Source organism: Artibeus jamaicensis, unplaced genomic scaffold (genome assembly GCF_021234435.1).
Source record: "Artibeus jamaicensis isolate MK-2021 breed Jamaican fruit bat unplaced genomic scaffold, CSHL_Jam_final contig_354, whole genome shotgun sequence".
Classification (NCBI taxonomy): Eukaryota; Metazoa; Chordata; class Mammalia; order Chiroptera; family Phyllostomidae; genus Artibeus; species Artibeus jamaicensis.
In genome coordinates this window covers 39,482,427-39,497,067 of record NW_026521803.1, presented here as the reverse complement: position 1 = coordinate 39,497,067, position 14,641 = coordinate 39,482,427, and the positions used below count along the sequence as shown (strand labels likewise).

Below are 14,641 nucleotides of genomic sequence, written 5' to 3'. Positions count from 1 at the left end.
AACCACATGACCACATGTGATTGACTAGAGAGCCACTGCTTCTCAGAAATGTTGGGTCGGGGTTCCTTCTCAGTTGTGTTTGTTTCAAAGAGAAGCAAAGGGAGAGGAAAGGACTGGGTGTGTTTCAGAGATTTGGCTCCAGGCTCAGTCCACAAGCTCAGCGCTGAGCCTGTGAACTCGTAAGGGACTGTGTGAGATGTGGACATGCAGGGCTGTCTGTGTGATGCTGACTGGAGAGACTCTATCGCAGTTGTCAGTGAGACCTGGCTGGCTGCACTGTTCACTCTGACGCACCAGCCCCTGGCTCTGTGGGCTGGGCACCTGGACACTGGCATCTCTGGAAGAGCCTGGCAGGGGTGGAGGGCACCTTAATGACCTTTGAGTCACTGCAGGATGGAAGTACACAGAGAGGGCTGATTCAAGGAACATGAATCCTTCACATGCTCCAAAAGATGCCCACAATGGGCACAGACTTGGAGGAGAGATGGCCATCCTACGATGGGCAGGTGCGGGCGGAGTCTGTGAGAGGGCGGAGCTCCCCAAACATTCCAGAACAAGCATAGCCTTCTCCTCCCCAAACTCCACATATCTAAAGCCTCAGTTATTCTCAGTGGCTCTGTAATGTTGGGTCAAGACATCCACAGATATCCAAGGTATACACACTTTATTTTGGCATTCAGACCACTACACCAATTTAGTCATGTGGAATCTGAATTGAGGTGAGGTTGACTGAAAAGAAAGAAGCGCCTGTAACAATGGTCCCTCTTTATGGCGAAGAGAACCTGCCGCAGAACAAGATGCTGTTGGTTTTGTGGTGCCTGATGAAGAACAGGAACGGGTGATCTGCACAAAATTTTGGCTCCGTCCTGGCGCACCGGGAATTCCTGACCACGGCAGTGGCCGCGGCCGCCTCTGTGCCTTCTTCATTGACTTCTCCAAAGCACTTGTGTGCAACCTTGGACACCGGTACGTTCTTCTTAGTTGACATTCCAGAAAAGTCTGCCTTGGCTTCCTCAAAAGCATCAGTCATTCCTAAACTTCGAAGAACAGGCTCCAAGTCATAGCTCTGCTCCAGTTTAAATCGGGGAAGGAAAACTTGAATTTTACCCAAAGTCATTGTCTTTGGATCCATCCAGGCTGTGAGCTTCTCAGGTGTAAGTGCTTTTTCCACCTAAAATAACAAAGAGTCAAATCCTAAAATAGAGGTGACAGCAACCTGGTGTGCTCCTCCTCCCCTGCCCCCATGACAAGCAACTAGATGGTAAGGGACAGTCTACAGAAATTGTCTCTCTTGTAAACAGACCAAGATCTTCCCTCAAATCCTCATCCTTTTCCTGTTTTATAGAAACAAAAGTAAAATAGCTAGAAAATACCTGAGACAAAGAGAGGGCTTTTTTTAAAACCATGTGTACCACATTCATTTCAAATGTCTTTTAGTTTGGAAAACTGTCATGACCAATTGATTATATTCCTGCAATACACATCACTGTGAGTTAGAGAGATTATTGAAAAGGTGAGACAGAGCAAGGCCCAGAACTCTAGTCTGTGAAAGAGAAAATCAGGGCTTGTCTAAAGGGCAAGGAAGGCCTGGCTGCTGAGGAAAAAAGAGCAGAAAGGGGCCTGCTGCCCCTGGCACCCTGGTTGCCCTCTGCCTGCCCTGGGGAGACCTTCCAAACCTCCAAGACTCTTTCTATTTATCCACAGGAAAAAATAAAAGAAAAAGAAGGAGATTGCATCTTCTTTTCCTTCTCCTTACCACCTGGAGCCCAGGTGAGATCCCCTCCCCACTGAGAGCCGTTCAGATGTCACCTCTATCCCTACACTCCCCTGATTTTCTTCTTAAGTAGCCATGACAGAGCTCATCCTTGACTTATGCCCATAGCTTCCTGATTCCACAGAGAAACCAGGTAAATCAGGAACCTCACATCCGGCGCGTTGGCATGCTGGCACTGGCTTGTACCCCTGGTGAGAGTCAATCATCAAACTCTTGGTAACCTAGACTTAGCCATGTGGGAGCACTGACAGCAAGAAAACAGCGCACAAGACATAAGAGGCCTTCTTCCACCCTCAGAGAGCCAGACGACCAGCACACTGTTGGTCCTACACCTCCCACCTTATAAACCTACCATCTTCCTGAACTCCATCCCTTTTCTGTCTTGGAAAGAGGGCTCTCTCCTCCTGTCTAAGGTAAACCCCTCTCCTGTATTTTAGATTCTTGCTACTCAAAGTGTGGTCCATGACCAACAGCACCTGCATCACCTGGAATCTTGTTAGCAATGCAAAACTCTCAGGCTATGGCCCCCAGAATCAAAATCGGCATCGGAGCAAGATCCCCAGGAGACCCGAATGCATACGAATGTTGGAGAAAGGCTGCCCGGATCAATCCTTATCCTTTTCCACTACTTTCATTCATTAGTTATTAGGCCCTCAACTAGTCCCTAATATGAAGAACAAAGCTCATATTCTTGGAACTCTTGTCTTCTTAGCTTCATCAACATTTGTCCTTACCTGCAATTCCATTCCTAGATATATACTCAATAGAAATGAATACACGTCTCCACCTAAGACAAGCAATGGTGTCCATCCAGCACTCTTTGTAACAACCCTATATTGACACCTCCTCAAACGCTATCTGTTGAATGGACTTGAAGAGAGGCGCTAAGGCTGGGTCCACAGACACTCAGCTCCACTGCCAAGGGCTCACCACTGAGAGGTCGGTGTCTTCATCAGGCAGCAGAATGAGCATGCTCAGCTCCTCCCCTGCGTAGGGCAGCTCCAGGACCTGGCTGCGCACCTCCGACACATAGCCCACTTTAAATTCAGCCTGCTTAAACATCATCTGCACTGTCTTCTTCTCCTAATGAAAACAAGAAATTAAAATCGGATTACTGAAAAAAGAGCACTAGTCCCTAAAAGTATGTCTGTTTCACAGAACCCCTAGGTACATATAAGAGGATTATTACTTCTGTGCATTCATGCTGATAGATATAAAATCCTCATTATTACACATTAGTATTGAGTATAACATGTTCATGCCCCTGCAGATCAATTATAACCAGGTGAGAGAAGAAATTGGCAAATATAGACAGACATAAAACTCTCTCATTATTTTTGGAAGAAGTGGTGCTTTTTCCCTTTTGATAAAATGCATAAAGAAGCACTCCCAGAGACCTTATAATTAAAAATGATTTTTCTGAGTTGAGAGGAGAATTAACTAGTATTCAGGCCTTTGGGCTGGATGATCAGGGTAGAGAAAATGTACAGGCCAGAGGGAGTTAGACCTTTATTCTCAAAAGTTGCTCAATTATATAATTGGTTTTACAGCTTTGGTTTTCTTGGAGAAGGAAACTGAACAAGATATGTAGCCTCTACCATTTTTAAAGCTTGCATCAAATATATTGCAGACTTTTAAGTCTTTGTGCAATAGGCTATTACCAAGTTGACAAAGGTCGAATTCCAAGTTAATAGCCACTGACCCCAGCTATTGCTATATGCAACAGGGAATGGAGAAAAGTACTTCTGGTGTAAGGCTTTAATGTCTGGATATCTAATGTGCGGCATGATGGCTATGATTAGTAATACTGCACCGAGTACTGGAAATTTGTTAAGAGTAGATTTCAGGGACTCTCATCACATACACCATAAGACAGCTATGTGGGGAGATATATTAGTTAGCTTTATTCATTTCACTGTGTATAGCAAATCATCATCTTGCATACCTTGAATATATACAATTTGTATTTTTTAAAGTAAAAAAAAGTTCAAAATAAATAGTCAACATTTACATCTCTTAACACCCCTTTCCTTGTGCTCAGAGTTGTCTAAGCACAGTCAATAGTCACCATTGTCACTAAGGCAATAGTGACAGTCAATAGTCACCATTGTCACTGACGTTTTAGAAGGAATCTGAGTAAATGCAGTTGGTGACGGTGCTGCCGGTGGAAATGGGGGACCTGCAGTGTCACGGGAAAGCACTTTGGGAGACAAGTGAGGGAGGATGTGATTGGTGATAAGATTTATTTGGGTGGGACATCTGCCTTTCAACTCCGAGCCTCGCTGGGGGAAACCGGAAAGGTAATTGAACTAGAGAGAGGGCATGGAACCCCAGTATGTCTGGGAAAGGGATTGCTTGGGAGGAGGGCCCCACTCAGGCTGAAAAAGAATCAGAGATTTGGGTTAGATGGTTTACAAGGCACCTTGTTCTTTACCAAAAAAACAAGAAAACATATGGAGGATTGATAGGAGCATCATGGCAGTTGCGGCGAAAGCCTGCTGGTCCTCTACATCCCTCAGGGAGTATGAATTCCTTTGGCCCTAGTGAAGTCTTGCCATCACATTTAAACTTTTCCACACATGTGCCGTTTGAAATTCTTTTCTCTCAACCCTGCAGAAGAGCTTGTTTTCACCAGCAACAACAGTACAGCCATAATTACAAGGCTTAGAAGAAACTTTCTTTCAACACAATAATATGACCAGAGATAGAAGGTCAATTGGATCAAGGATGAAAAAAAAGGGAACTAGCAACAGAAAAATTATTTTCATTTTTCTCCTCTCTTTTCCAATAACATATATGGGGGGGCATGAAACACATTCAGGCATGGATTAACAATCAAGGTAGTGTAAAATAAATTACTGATTTTCTCCATTCACAGCCTCCCCCAGCATGGTGACTTTAAGAAGTAATGGTGCACCTGAAATCTCTGTTCTTACCTGGTTGACTTTGAAGGGCATCCCCCTTGTATACCTCCGGTCGAACTGCTTCTTCCACTTGCCTTTGAAGTAGATCGCGTTCACAAGAATCAGCTTGGTCTGTGGGCTGACTGTGCCAACACCCAGAATCTCTGGAATCTTACCTGTAAAGAACACCAGAGAAGTTTGTGGCTATTTGGTGGGGAGAATAATCATTCCTTTACAAAAATATCTCCTCGACCTGGGACACTGAGGCTTTGTTGACAGCCAGGCTGGAATCCTGTGTTTTTGTCCACCTGATGGATCAGGGCAATGGTGTTTCAGGCTGTGCACCCACACAGGGTATTATTTATCCTGAAGCAACAACCCTGAGACAGGCAGGTCAACTAGTGTTTTGCCCTAGATTTATAGATGTAGAAATTCAAGTTCAGGGCATTTGCCTGATTTTTTTTTTGCTAAGGTCATCTAGGTGGCAAGTAACTAAGCTGAGAAAATAATCCAAAAGCCTTGATTTTACCTGTAAGCCTCTCAACCTGAGCATCATACCATTTTTCAACCACACCATTATTGACGTATTAGGCCAGATAATTCTTTGTTGTGGGGACTGGCTTATGCATTGTCAGATGGCTCCCCAGCAGCATTTTCCCCAATTGTGACAACCAAAAATGTCTCCCACCATTGCCAAGTGTCTCCTGGAAGCTGCTGCTTCAGGAAACACTTGAGGGTGTCTGGAGGGTTGTTGGAAATTGTTGCTCTATGCCAACCTTCAAACTGCACCTAGGTGAGGAGAGCCTGCCAAAGAATGGGAAGTATAGACCGGCCATGGGAGAAGGTAGGCTTCCTGAACGCAGTGAATGGGGCAAAGAGATCAGAGGGATGCAATGAAGGGGTCGAACTTGAGTTGTCCAATGCAAGTGGGAACAAGGTCACTCCCAGAATACCCCCAGCTCTAGTATTCTGTAAAAACATGTGGATGGTCAGCCTGATGGAAGGAAAACTGTGAGCAGCTGAGGACAGGAAGAATCAGGTGTGGGAAGGAGCGATGTGGCCAAGATGCTGGTTAACCCATTGACTTAGGACAGCTCCACCTGCTGGAGAGTGGGAGACCACCGCACAGGTCACAGGAAACCCTGCAAGGCTCTTCCCTCCGGAGGGTCATCATGTTACTGGCTTGCAATATCATCGGAACCATTGCTGCTGCCTGAGACACAGCAGGTACGCCTTAAAGATTCAGCGCATGGAATAATGAGTGCTGGGTGGGCACGGGGAGAAAGAGTGACTACCCCCATCATACTGGGAGTCTCTAAATTACAGGTTAGCTATTTAGAGTGCTTAAACGCACATCCTTTTTTCTCCGAACTCGGGCGGGGATGGGCAGACCTCTTTCTGCTGAGATGGAACATGGACCAGCCAGGGCACAGTGCAGACTCTAGGGCAAAGTCAGAGAGTGTCACGATCCGAAAGCAAATGTAGCCACAATCTTGTGACAAAGGAGAGGGCCGAGGAGGAAAGCAGAGCTGTTCCATTCCCACAGGGAGGTAATATGAGAGGTGGCTCTCTCGCAGCTGCCACCCAAATCAAATGTCACTCTGTCCTCAGGGCAGAGCAAGGGTCACCGCCCCAGACAGAAGATCACCAGGGCTCCCAAGAGGAAGCATTTTTCTGGGATTTTCTAGAACAGTCCAATAGGGAGGGCATCTGAGATCCTTATGGGCAGTTTTTATTATTAGTTGATCACTATTTATTCGAAGCCACCCCTTTGGGATCTGGTAAAGCCCGAGAAAGATCATGAAATTGCATGGCTGTTCTGAAAACACAGCAAGCACACACAACCAGGTGACAGGGTCACAGTGTCAGCACCATGGAGGCCACACTTCCAGCCACTTCCTGCCCTGTCCTTCACAACTCGCCAAGTCTACTAAAATGAAACCTCCCACCTTCTGTCTTTTCCGTCACCCAGTCGTTGATGCATTTCCTGCATTCCTCCGTGTCGTCAGCGAAGGCCAGCTCCTCCAGCTCCGCCTGATAGAACTTCTGGCAGGACTCCTTAAAGGCCTGCAACAAGAGGTGCTGAGTTTGGCCCCGCTGCAAAGCTGCCTGTGCTGAGGGAACATCCGCTCTTTCTGACAGTGTTTCTAGCAGAACTGCTTGCACAGATCACACTGCCCTGTAAGACTCATTCACACAATTAACAAAATGCACAGGCCCCCAACACTGGGCCAGAGCCTGGCCTCCATGCTGGACACCGGGGTGAAGTCCTGACATGAGACCTGGGGTGGCTCCCAGGCAGAGAAGAGAGATGACGTAAGCACACAGTGAGTTACAGGATGTTTCGAGAACATGGATGGGGACAGGCATGCGCCAAAGGGCCCATGGTAAATGTCCATCAAACACTTAGACTCCCTCTGGACTTTGTGTTTGATTTTCTTGTTTGATTTCCTAATTTCTGCATCACCAGCACCAGCCCCATTCTCTAACTGGGAGGCTCTATGGTAGAACTGGATTATCAAGAAATCCTACAGGTCCTGCAGGAGTGCAATGCGACTGGCCTGGATGGGTGTGTGTGAGAGAGACAGAGAGAGAGAATATAAGGGACTGGGGATGAGCTATGAAATGTAGGGTGGGGTTAAATCAAGAATGATTTGTACCCAATATACTCAATCCCAAAGAAGACTCACCTCACAACAACTTGGTCTCAGATAAAGTGTGCCTGGCAATTGGTGCCTATCCTCCACCCATCTCCTGTTCTCAAGTATTTTAGCTTCTACAGAAGAAAGATGTACAGAGAAGAGCCGAACAACTAAGAAAAGTAGAAAGTGGTTCCCTGTGTCCTCAACATTCCCCAGTTACACTATTCAAAGATCAGGCTGATGTTCAAAACAAACATCAATTAACCAGGAGACTCCTGGAATCACTCATGCTTATCCTGGAAGACCTAGCCAGCTGAAAGATCCAGAATTATCTCCAATGACTTTACACCCAGAACAGGCGACCTCCACAGAGTAGCACCCACTAGCAGGCCGGACAGGAGGTACCTGAGTCTTACAGAAGCAGCCTGGGAACCGCCAGCCAAGAAGATGGGAGGCTCACCCTGATGGTTCCATTCATCTCAGGAGAGCATCACTCTACATGTTACGGAGCATCATTTTGTGGTCCTCACTTACTGAATCACAGCAGGTTCTTTCAATGGACTAGGGGACTCTGGGATTATATGCTGCAACCAATACAAACTACTCAGATCAAGGGCAAGAAGCAGGTTTGGGTGCCGGAGGATGGACATGTTGAGATTGAGGTTCAGGCGGAATGTACCAGTAACAGTTTGAAAAGGACATAATGCAGAAGCCATCGTAAAAGTCAAAGTTATAATTACAGAGGTAACATTCTGTACACTTTTAAGGCAGTCAAGTTATAATTTATCTCTGTTCCCTTATAGTTTCTATCGTATTTTCAATTTCTTTCATCGATGTGAGAGTTACTACTTACCGGAAGGAAATTACACGTCTTCTCTCCAAAGAGCCTGTTGGCGGTTCTGAGCAAGTACTGAGTATCAGATCTGTTCACTTCCGTGAGAAGTGACTGGAAACCCTGGTGGACATCTTCCACTTTGTTCAGACAAAGCACCTGGGCAGAGGAAACACTGACTTTAACACTGTCATTTTACTCCTCCAAAAAATCTCTGCGCTGAACATCACAGAAGATCCTATCCCAAAAGGAGTTGGCTTTAACGGGCTAGCAGAGTTCCTCAACATTGGGACTCTCGACATCGGGGCCAGTGACATTCTTATGGGGGCTGTCCTGTGCGTTGCAGGATATTTTGCAGCATTTCTGGCCTCCACCCACTAGATGTCAGCAGTGCCTCTCAGTGATGGCAGCCAAAACTGCCATTGCCAAATGCTCTCAAGAGGCAAAAGCCACTGGTATAAATTACTGCCCTTCCAGATGGACACAGGCCAGGAAGGCAGGATGTGAAAACTCAGGAGGGAGACAGAACAGAACAAACCGGTGACCAGAACGGATCTAACCTGACCTGGGAATTACAAAAATGAGCAGAAATAAACATGACAATGTCTCATCGGCAATTTTACAGAAGTTCTCAAGCCCAGACTGTGTTTTACATGTCAGACCAGAGTGGGAATTCAGGCTGTTCCTGTATCACCCACCAACCCAGTCCAAAGCCACAGGCCATCCGTGAGCTGGAAGGAGCAGCCACAGGGGGTTCAACTGTAGACAGTGGATGTGCTTCTTGACACTCCTGGCAATGCAGCGAGCCCATGAGATTTTCTGGGATGCTTTCACAAGACAGTCGAAGACTCTGAGACACAAAGAGGTGAAGGACTCCTTCCCTAAAGGATCATCCACTACTTTGTGCGGAGCTGAGGGCACACATAACCCATGTCAGGTCAGTCGGATTACATTTTCCCTCTAAAGGACGCCCGAAGATATAGTCCACATTTTTGTGGCATCCTCCATCCACTTATGCACAATTACACACTAGAAACCGCATGTTTGTCCAAAAGTTCATTTACATAGCTATATTTCAGTTGGAAGTATGTTAGCAAAAAGTACAACTATACCAAAGTTTATATCCTCAGCCTTTTCATGAGACAGGATTATAATTATCTTACTTATTAAAGGTACAAGTTTGCTATAACACATTGATGCCCTTATCTAGAGAAAATAAAGTAATGATTTCTCCTATAAACACTAAAAGGAGATTCCCCGTCTTATACAACTTACCTGTTCGACTGTGTCTGCCCTGTGTCCATCACCGTGCCCCACCCCCACCTACCAGCCACACAGGTCTTCATCATCTGGGGGAAAGACAGGAAAAGACCAGCTCCGCGCAAGCAGAGAAAGGAAGCTGCCCTTCCTTTGTGACAGCACACGTACCTGGGACATCTGGGTGGCGGTGTCTCCTTCGGCCCCCATGAAGAGCATGGCCAGGGCAGAGGAGATGCTCAGGGGAGAGAAGAACACATTCCGTGAGTGGTCCTCTTCACCCAGCATTTTTAATAAGGTGATGGCAAAGGTGCCATTTGCTTCCCCAAGGTCATCCATCAGAGAAGGTCTGTGTCAAAGACAAAACACAGAAGCACATCAGCTGGACCTTCTGTTTCATCACCTAGTCCCCCGGATGCTGGGTGTGGTCAGCAGAATAACCACACCCCCAAAGACGTCCACATCTAATTCCCCAACCTGTGACTACATTCCCTCATGGGGCGCCCGGGACTTTGCTGCTGGGATTGAATTGGGGATCATGACATGGGGAGATGCTCCTGGATGATCCAGGCGGGCTCATGTAATCACAGGGTCTTTATAAGAGGAAGGCAGGAAGGTCAAAATCACAGGAGAAAATGTAGTGTTGGAAGCAAAGACCAAATGATGCGGGGCCACAAACCCAGGAACACAAGCAAAAGGCAAGGAGACTGTCCTGGAACCTCCAGAGGAAAAAAAAAAAAAAGGAACTCTGTGGATCTACTTTGGACTTCTGACCTGCAGAACTGCCCGATAACAAATTGTTGTTTTCAGGCTCCCGATTTGTGGTAACATGTTGAAGCATCGACAGGTAACTAATACGCTGGTTCCTTCACAATGCAGCCAATCCTAGCACTCACGACTGGTCCCACCACAGCCACAGGACCTCTGCAGGGGCAAGGACGCCCTCCTAGACCTGCTGGCTCTCCCCTCAGTGCGAGGACAGCCAACACGTCTCTGTGCCATGCACAGTTCTCTGCAATTTACATATCTCGTCTCATTTATTCCCCACAGCAAGAGGCAAGGTCAGCACAGGGGCCACCGAATGTCACAGTCCAGGAGGCTAAGATTTACTGGCTTGTCCCTGGTCCCACGGGCCGTCCTCCAGGAAGGCAGGGCTGGAACCCACAGCTGAGTCCAGAGCTGAAAGTCTTCACCGTCACACAAAACCCCTTGTTGGTGCTATTTTGCCCTCAGTGTGGTGTCCCTGCACAATTTATTAACCACGGTCAAGTTCTATGAACTATACGCAGTTCTCTGTAAATAAAAATGCCATTTCTGTCAGCTGGATGGATTTCAATGGATTGGGAAGGGTTTGTCTGGGATGGTCTGACTTAACACAGGGGCCACTGGGAAGACACCAAAGTTGCTATGAATCAGGGGCCTCCAAAAGTGTGCACCATTTTTCACTGGAGTTGCCGAAACTGGGCTGAGAAGGGAGCCCACCAGCAGGTCTGCAAAATATGACCCAAATCCCAGTCATCGGGTGGATCCTTCGAATCTGAGGCACCAATTTTGGATCCAGCCTGACCAAGCCGACCTTGACCTCCCCCAGCTTGACTACGAGTCAGCAACCTGTTCTCCCTGCCTCTGCCTGAGTCTGCCTTTCCTTAGAGCAGGGCTGTCAAACTCACATTCACCAGGGGCCACATCAGCCTCGCGGTTGCCTTCAAAGGGCCAAGAGTAACTTTAGGACTATATACATGTGACTTCTCCTTAACAGTTAAGCAAGAGCTTGGCTCTACCACCAGGTAGAAACAAGGCGCCAGGCCGGATAAAACCAGGTGGAGGGCCGGATTCAGCCCATGGGCCTTGCGTTTGCCGCCTGTGCCCTAGAGTATTTGCTCCAGACAACTTGTCACTGTAAACTCTTTCTCTGGTCCTTGCCAATGGTAATATTTTGAAAAGCCTCTCTCCTTTTTTACAACCCAGAACACTCTTTCTCAAGTCCCTAGGCGTTCTCCCTTTAAACATGTCATTTTCAAGGAAGATAGTGCCTTTTCTCCCAGGCCCGGGGGTGGAGCAGGTGGTAGAAGCTTCAAAAGTTATTGCAGCTTATTAATTATTATAATTTTAGCAAATCATTTTCAAATAAATTTGAATTTTATCCTAACTGAGCATAAGAGCTTGAACTCAGAGTGAGGCAGGCATGAGCTTAGGTTGGTGACTGTGAGCGTGTGTATGCACCTGTCTGTCTGTGTGTAGGTATGTGTGAGTATGTGCATCTGTGTATATATGGTCTGTTTCTGTGTGTGTGTATTTGTGTCTTGTGTATTACTGTCCTGCCCAAACAGGCAAAGGGATGAACTTAATGCAGTATCACATCAAGTTCAACTTCACATATTAACTGCTCTTAATTAGAAATCTCCATGTTCGGTTCCTTCCATTTTCCTCCCCCTTCATCTCATTTCCTCACCTCCGCTCCTTGTCAACACCCAGGTCCTGGGTCATCGTGTGTGAGCAGAGTCTGCCCACAGCAGTGACACCCTGGCACACACGCACACACAAGGGCCCCGGAGGATGAGGCCAGCTCACACCCTGGAGCTACCGGGGCTGGAACCGGGTAGCAGAATGACTTTTTCCTGAAGTTCCTCTGGGTGCCCCGGCTCATTTGTCCATTAAAGCTGTGAGAGGGTTGGAACTTGAAACAAAACGGACCTTGCCCCATGAATCTAAAAAGGAATTAATTTCAATATGAAACAAAATAACACCTTTGGGGGCCAGAGCCACGATGTAACTGCGTCATAAAAAACACAGCAATGTGGAAAAGTCAGATTTCCAGCCAATTAAAGGAACTGGCATGAAACTAGTTTTCCTGTTACAGGTGAACAGACAAGGTCAGGACAGTTACTACTGCCCTCGGGTCCCACAGTAAAAGTGGCCGAGTCATCGACAAAAGCACGCCTTCTGCATCTCCGTGTGTGGCATCTTCCTTTTTTTGGAAGCCTTCTGCCAACTCCCTGCTCCACTCCCCTCCCCCCACACACATCCCAAAGTGAATTTGTTCAACGAGCACTTATGTGGAACTTCCCCCATATCGCTTTGGGGAAGGAAATGAACAATGAAGGTCGTACTTCCTGACTGGGATCTCCCTCCCGCGGGGAGACACGCGGATGTAAATGCAGATGTAAATGCCTGGTTTCAAGCCAGCCACGCACTCCGCAGCAGGAGGGTCTGCAAGGAGCTAAGGAAAACCACAAAAGCGGAAGCGGAAGCAGTCCACTTTGGGAGCCTCGGCAGCAGTTTCTGTGTGGTGGTGAACGAGGGAGCAAGACTTAGTTAAGGCTGTGGCTGCGGGATCCGCAGGTGCAGAGGACTTCGAAGAGGGGTGTGTCTGTGTGGGGCCAGGGAAGGTCCGTGCAGTGTCTGCCGAGAGACAGGGTGTGGTGAGACAGGATGGGCCCCTGATGCCAGGTTTGTACGTCCGAACTTGAGCTACGGGCTGGAAAGTTGTGCATGGCTTTTAAGCAAATGGTTTACAGAAATGCATGGGGGTTTTAGAGATACATGGCAAAATTACAGTGTCAGTGCTCCCAGAAATGGCATCTTCAGCTGTCAGTCAGGAATCACCTGATCAGCCCTAGTTAAGTTGCCTGCCTGACAGGCCCTTGCTGTCCCCAAAGGAACGTCAGTAACTTTGCAATAACTTCCTTGTCCTGCTCTCTTCCGCCTACAAAAGCCTTTTGTTCACTACAGCATCCCAGAGGTCCTTTCTATTGGCTAGATTTGATGCTGCTGGGTTCAAACTGACTTCTTGCTCGAATAAACTCCTGAATTTCTAAATATGCCTCAGTTTATCTTCTAATAGACTGCTCGCTCAGGATGCTGACGAGGGCCAGGAACCCCAGGAAGTTTATGTGAGGAGCCAGCCCGGAATGGGGAAGGTGTGCATTCCACGCAAGATGTGGAACACACCACACCAAGGGCGGGGAACAAACACAGCCCACAGCATCCTGATTCCAGGAGAGTCTAGGCAAACGGCATGGCATTCATTACTCAGAGGGCAGGGGGGAGGCAGAAGACAAGAAAGTTATTCCCATTTCTGGGAAAGCTGAAACTGAAATTAAGCCCAATAATTGCAGGTAGGATGAGGAAAAAGGAAGGGACTGCCACCCAGTCATCAGGGACGTCCTGGGAGAGCAGGGAGGGTGTCTGTGTCGGGCTCAGGGAGGCCGGAAGCCTGGAGGTAGTGAATGCCGGAGGCAGTTTGGGTCTGAAACAGCCTCAACAAGAAGGAGCAGGGGCTGCAGCTCCAGGGTACAGGCGGGGGACAGACATTTGTGGGCAAGGTGGCATCTCCCAGCACCCTCAGAACTCGCCCCAGGCTCCCCGGAAATTCCAGGCTGCAATTAGAGCGCCACTGTCTCACCTGCACCCTGTGGCTCCTCCCACTCACCTCCCCAATGTCTCCGCCCTGCCTTCTCGGCCGGCCACTCCCTCACTGCTAGGCAACGGCCACGCCGAAGCGTCAGCAGGCTCCAGTGTCTCTCCCAACCCGTGACCACCCTCTGATCCAGGAAGGGTCTCTGCGCTTCTGCGCGCTGGGGTCCTGCACCCCTTGTCCAGGCGGACGCCCACCCTAGCGCCCCGGACCGCGCCGCCGGTGGGCACTGTGACCCCAGTGCAGCAGCAGTCGGGCCGGATGGCAGCCCTCCACCTTTCCCCTAGTCCTCTCTTCCTCTTCCTCCTCTAGCGTCTGCCAACCGCCTCCTTCTCTCCCTTGCACAATCCCGCGCTCCGCCCGAGCTCCTGGTAAGCAGGGTCCTGAGGACCCGAGCGCCTATCACCCCTGTACCTGGGAGACTCCTGCTGGCGCTGCTGCTCCTGCTCCGATTGGTTGTCAGAGCTGAGTCCAGTTTGGTGGATGCTTCACGTCCGCTTTGATTTAGAGCAAGGCTTCCGGCCGATGACTCACCGCAGCCCAAGGCTGCACCCGCCTATGCCATCTCCAACCGATCCGCATCCCCAGCCTGGCGCCCGGGAGGAGCCTGAGCCTCGCCCACCATGCTGCCCAGGGCGGGATTGGTTCATTTTCCTGGGCTAGTATACACAGAACTCCTGTTTAGTCCTGTTTAGTTTGGAAATGGGGACTTGGCTTTGTAAATTAACCAAAAGCAAAACCAGAGGCTAAAACTGGCTCCTAAAGCCATTTGTTTCCAAACTTTTCACACCCATCCAAACAATCTTTGAGCATCCC

At 48.3% G+C, this 14,641-nt stretch overlaps 1 protein-coding gene across 1 annotated transcript; it reads right to left on the bottom strand.

The window, feature by feature from the left end:
* Positions 1-647: 647 nt before the first annotated feature.
* Positions 648-14,365, bottom strand: SERPINB8 (serpin family B member 8). Its single transcript, XM_037156433.2, has 7 exons — positions 14,240-14,365; positions 9,580-9,757; positions 8,173-8,310; positions 6,627-6,744; positions 4,711-4,853; positions 2,705-2,857; positions 648-1,171 (listed from the first exon to the last, which is right to left on the bottom strand). The coding sequence occupies exons 2-7, from the start codon at positions 9,745-9,747 to the stop codon at positions 767-769; spliced, it is 1,125 nt and encodes a 374-aa protein (XP_037012328.2). The 5' UTR covers positions 9,748-9,757; positions 14,240-14,365; the 3' UTR covers positions 648-766.
* Positions 14,366-14,641: the final 276 nt, after the last annotated feature.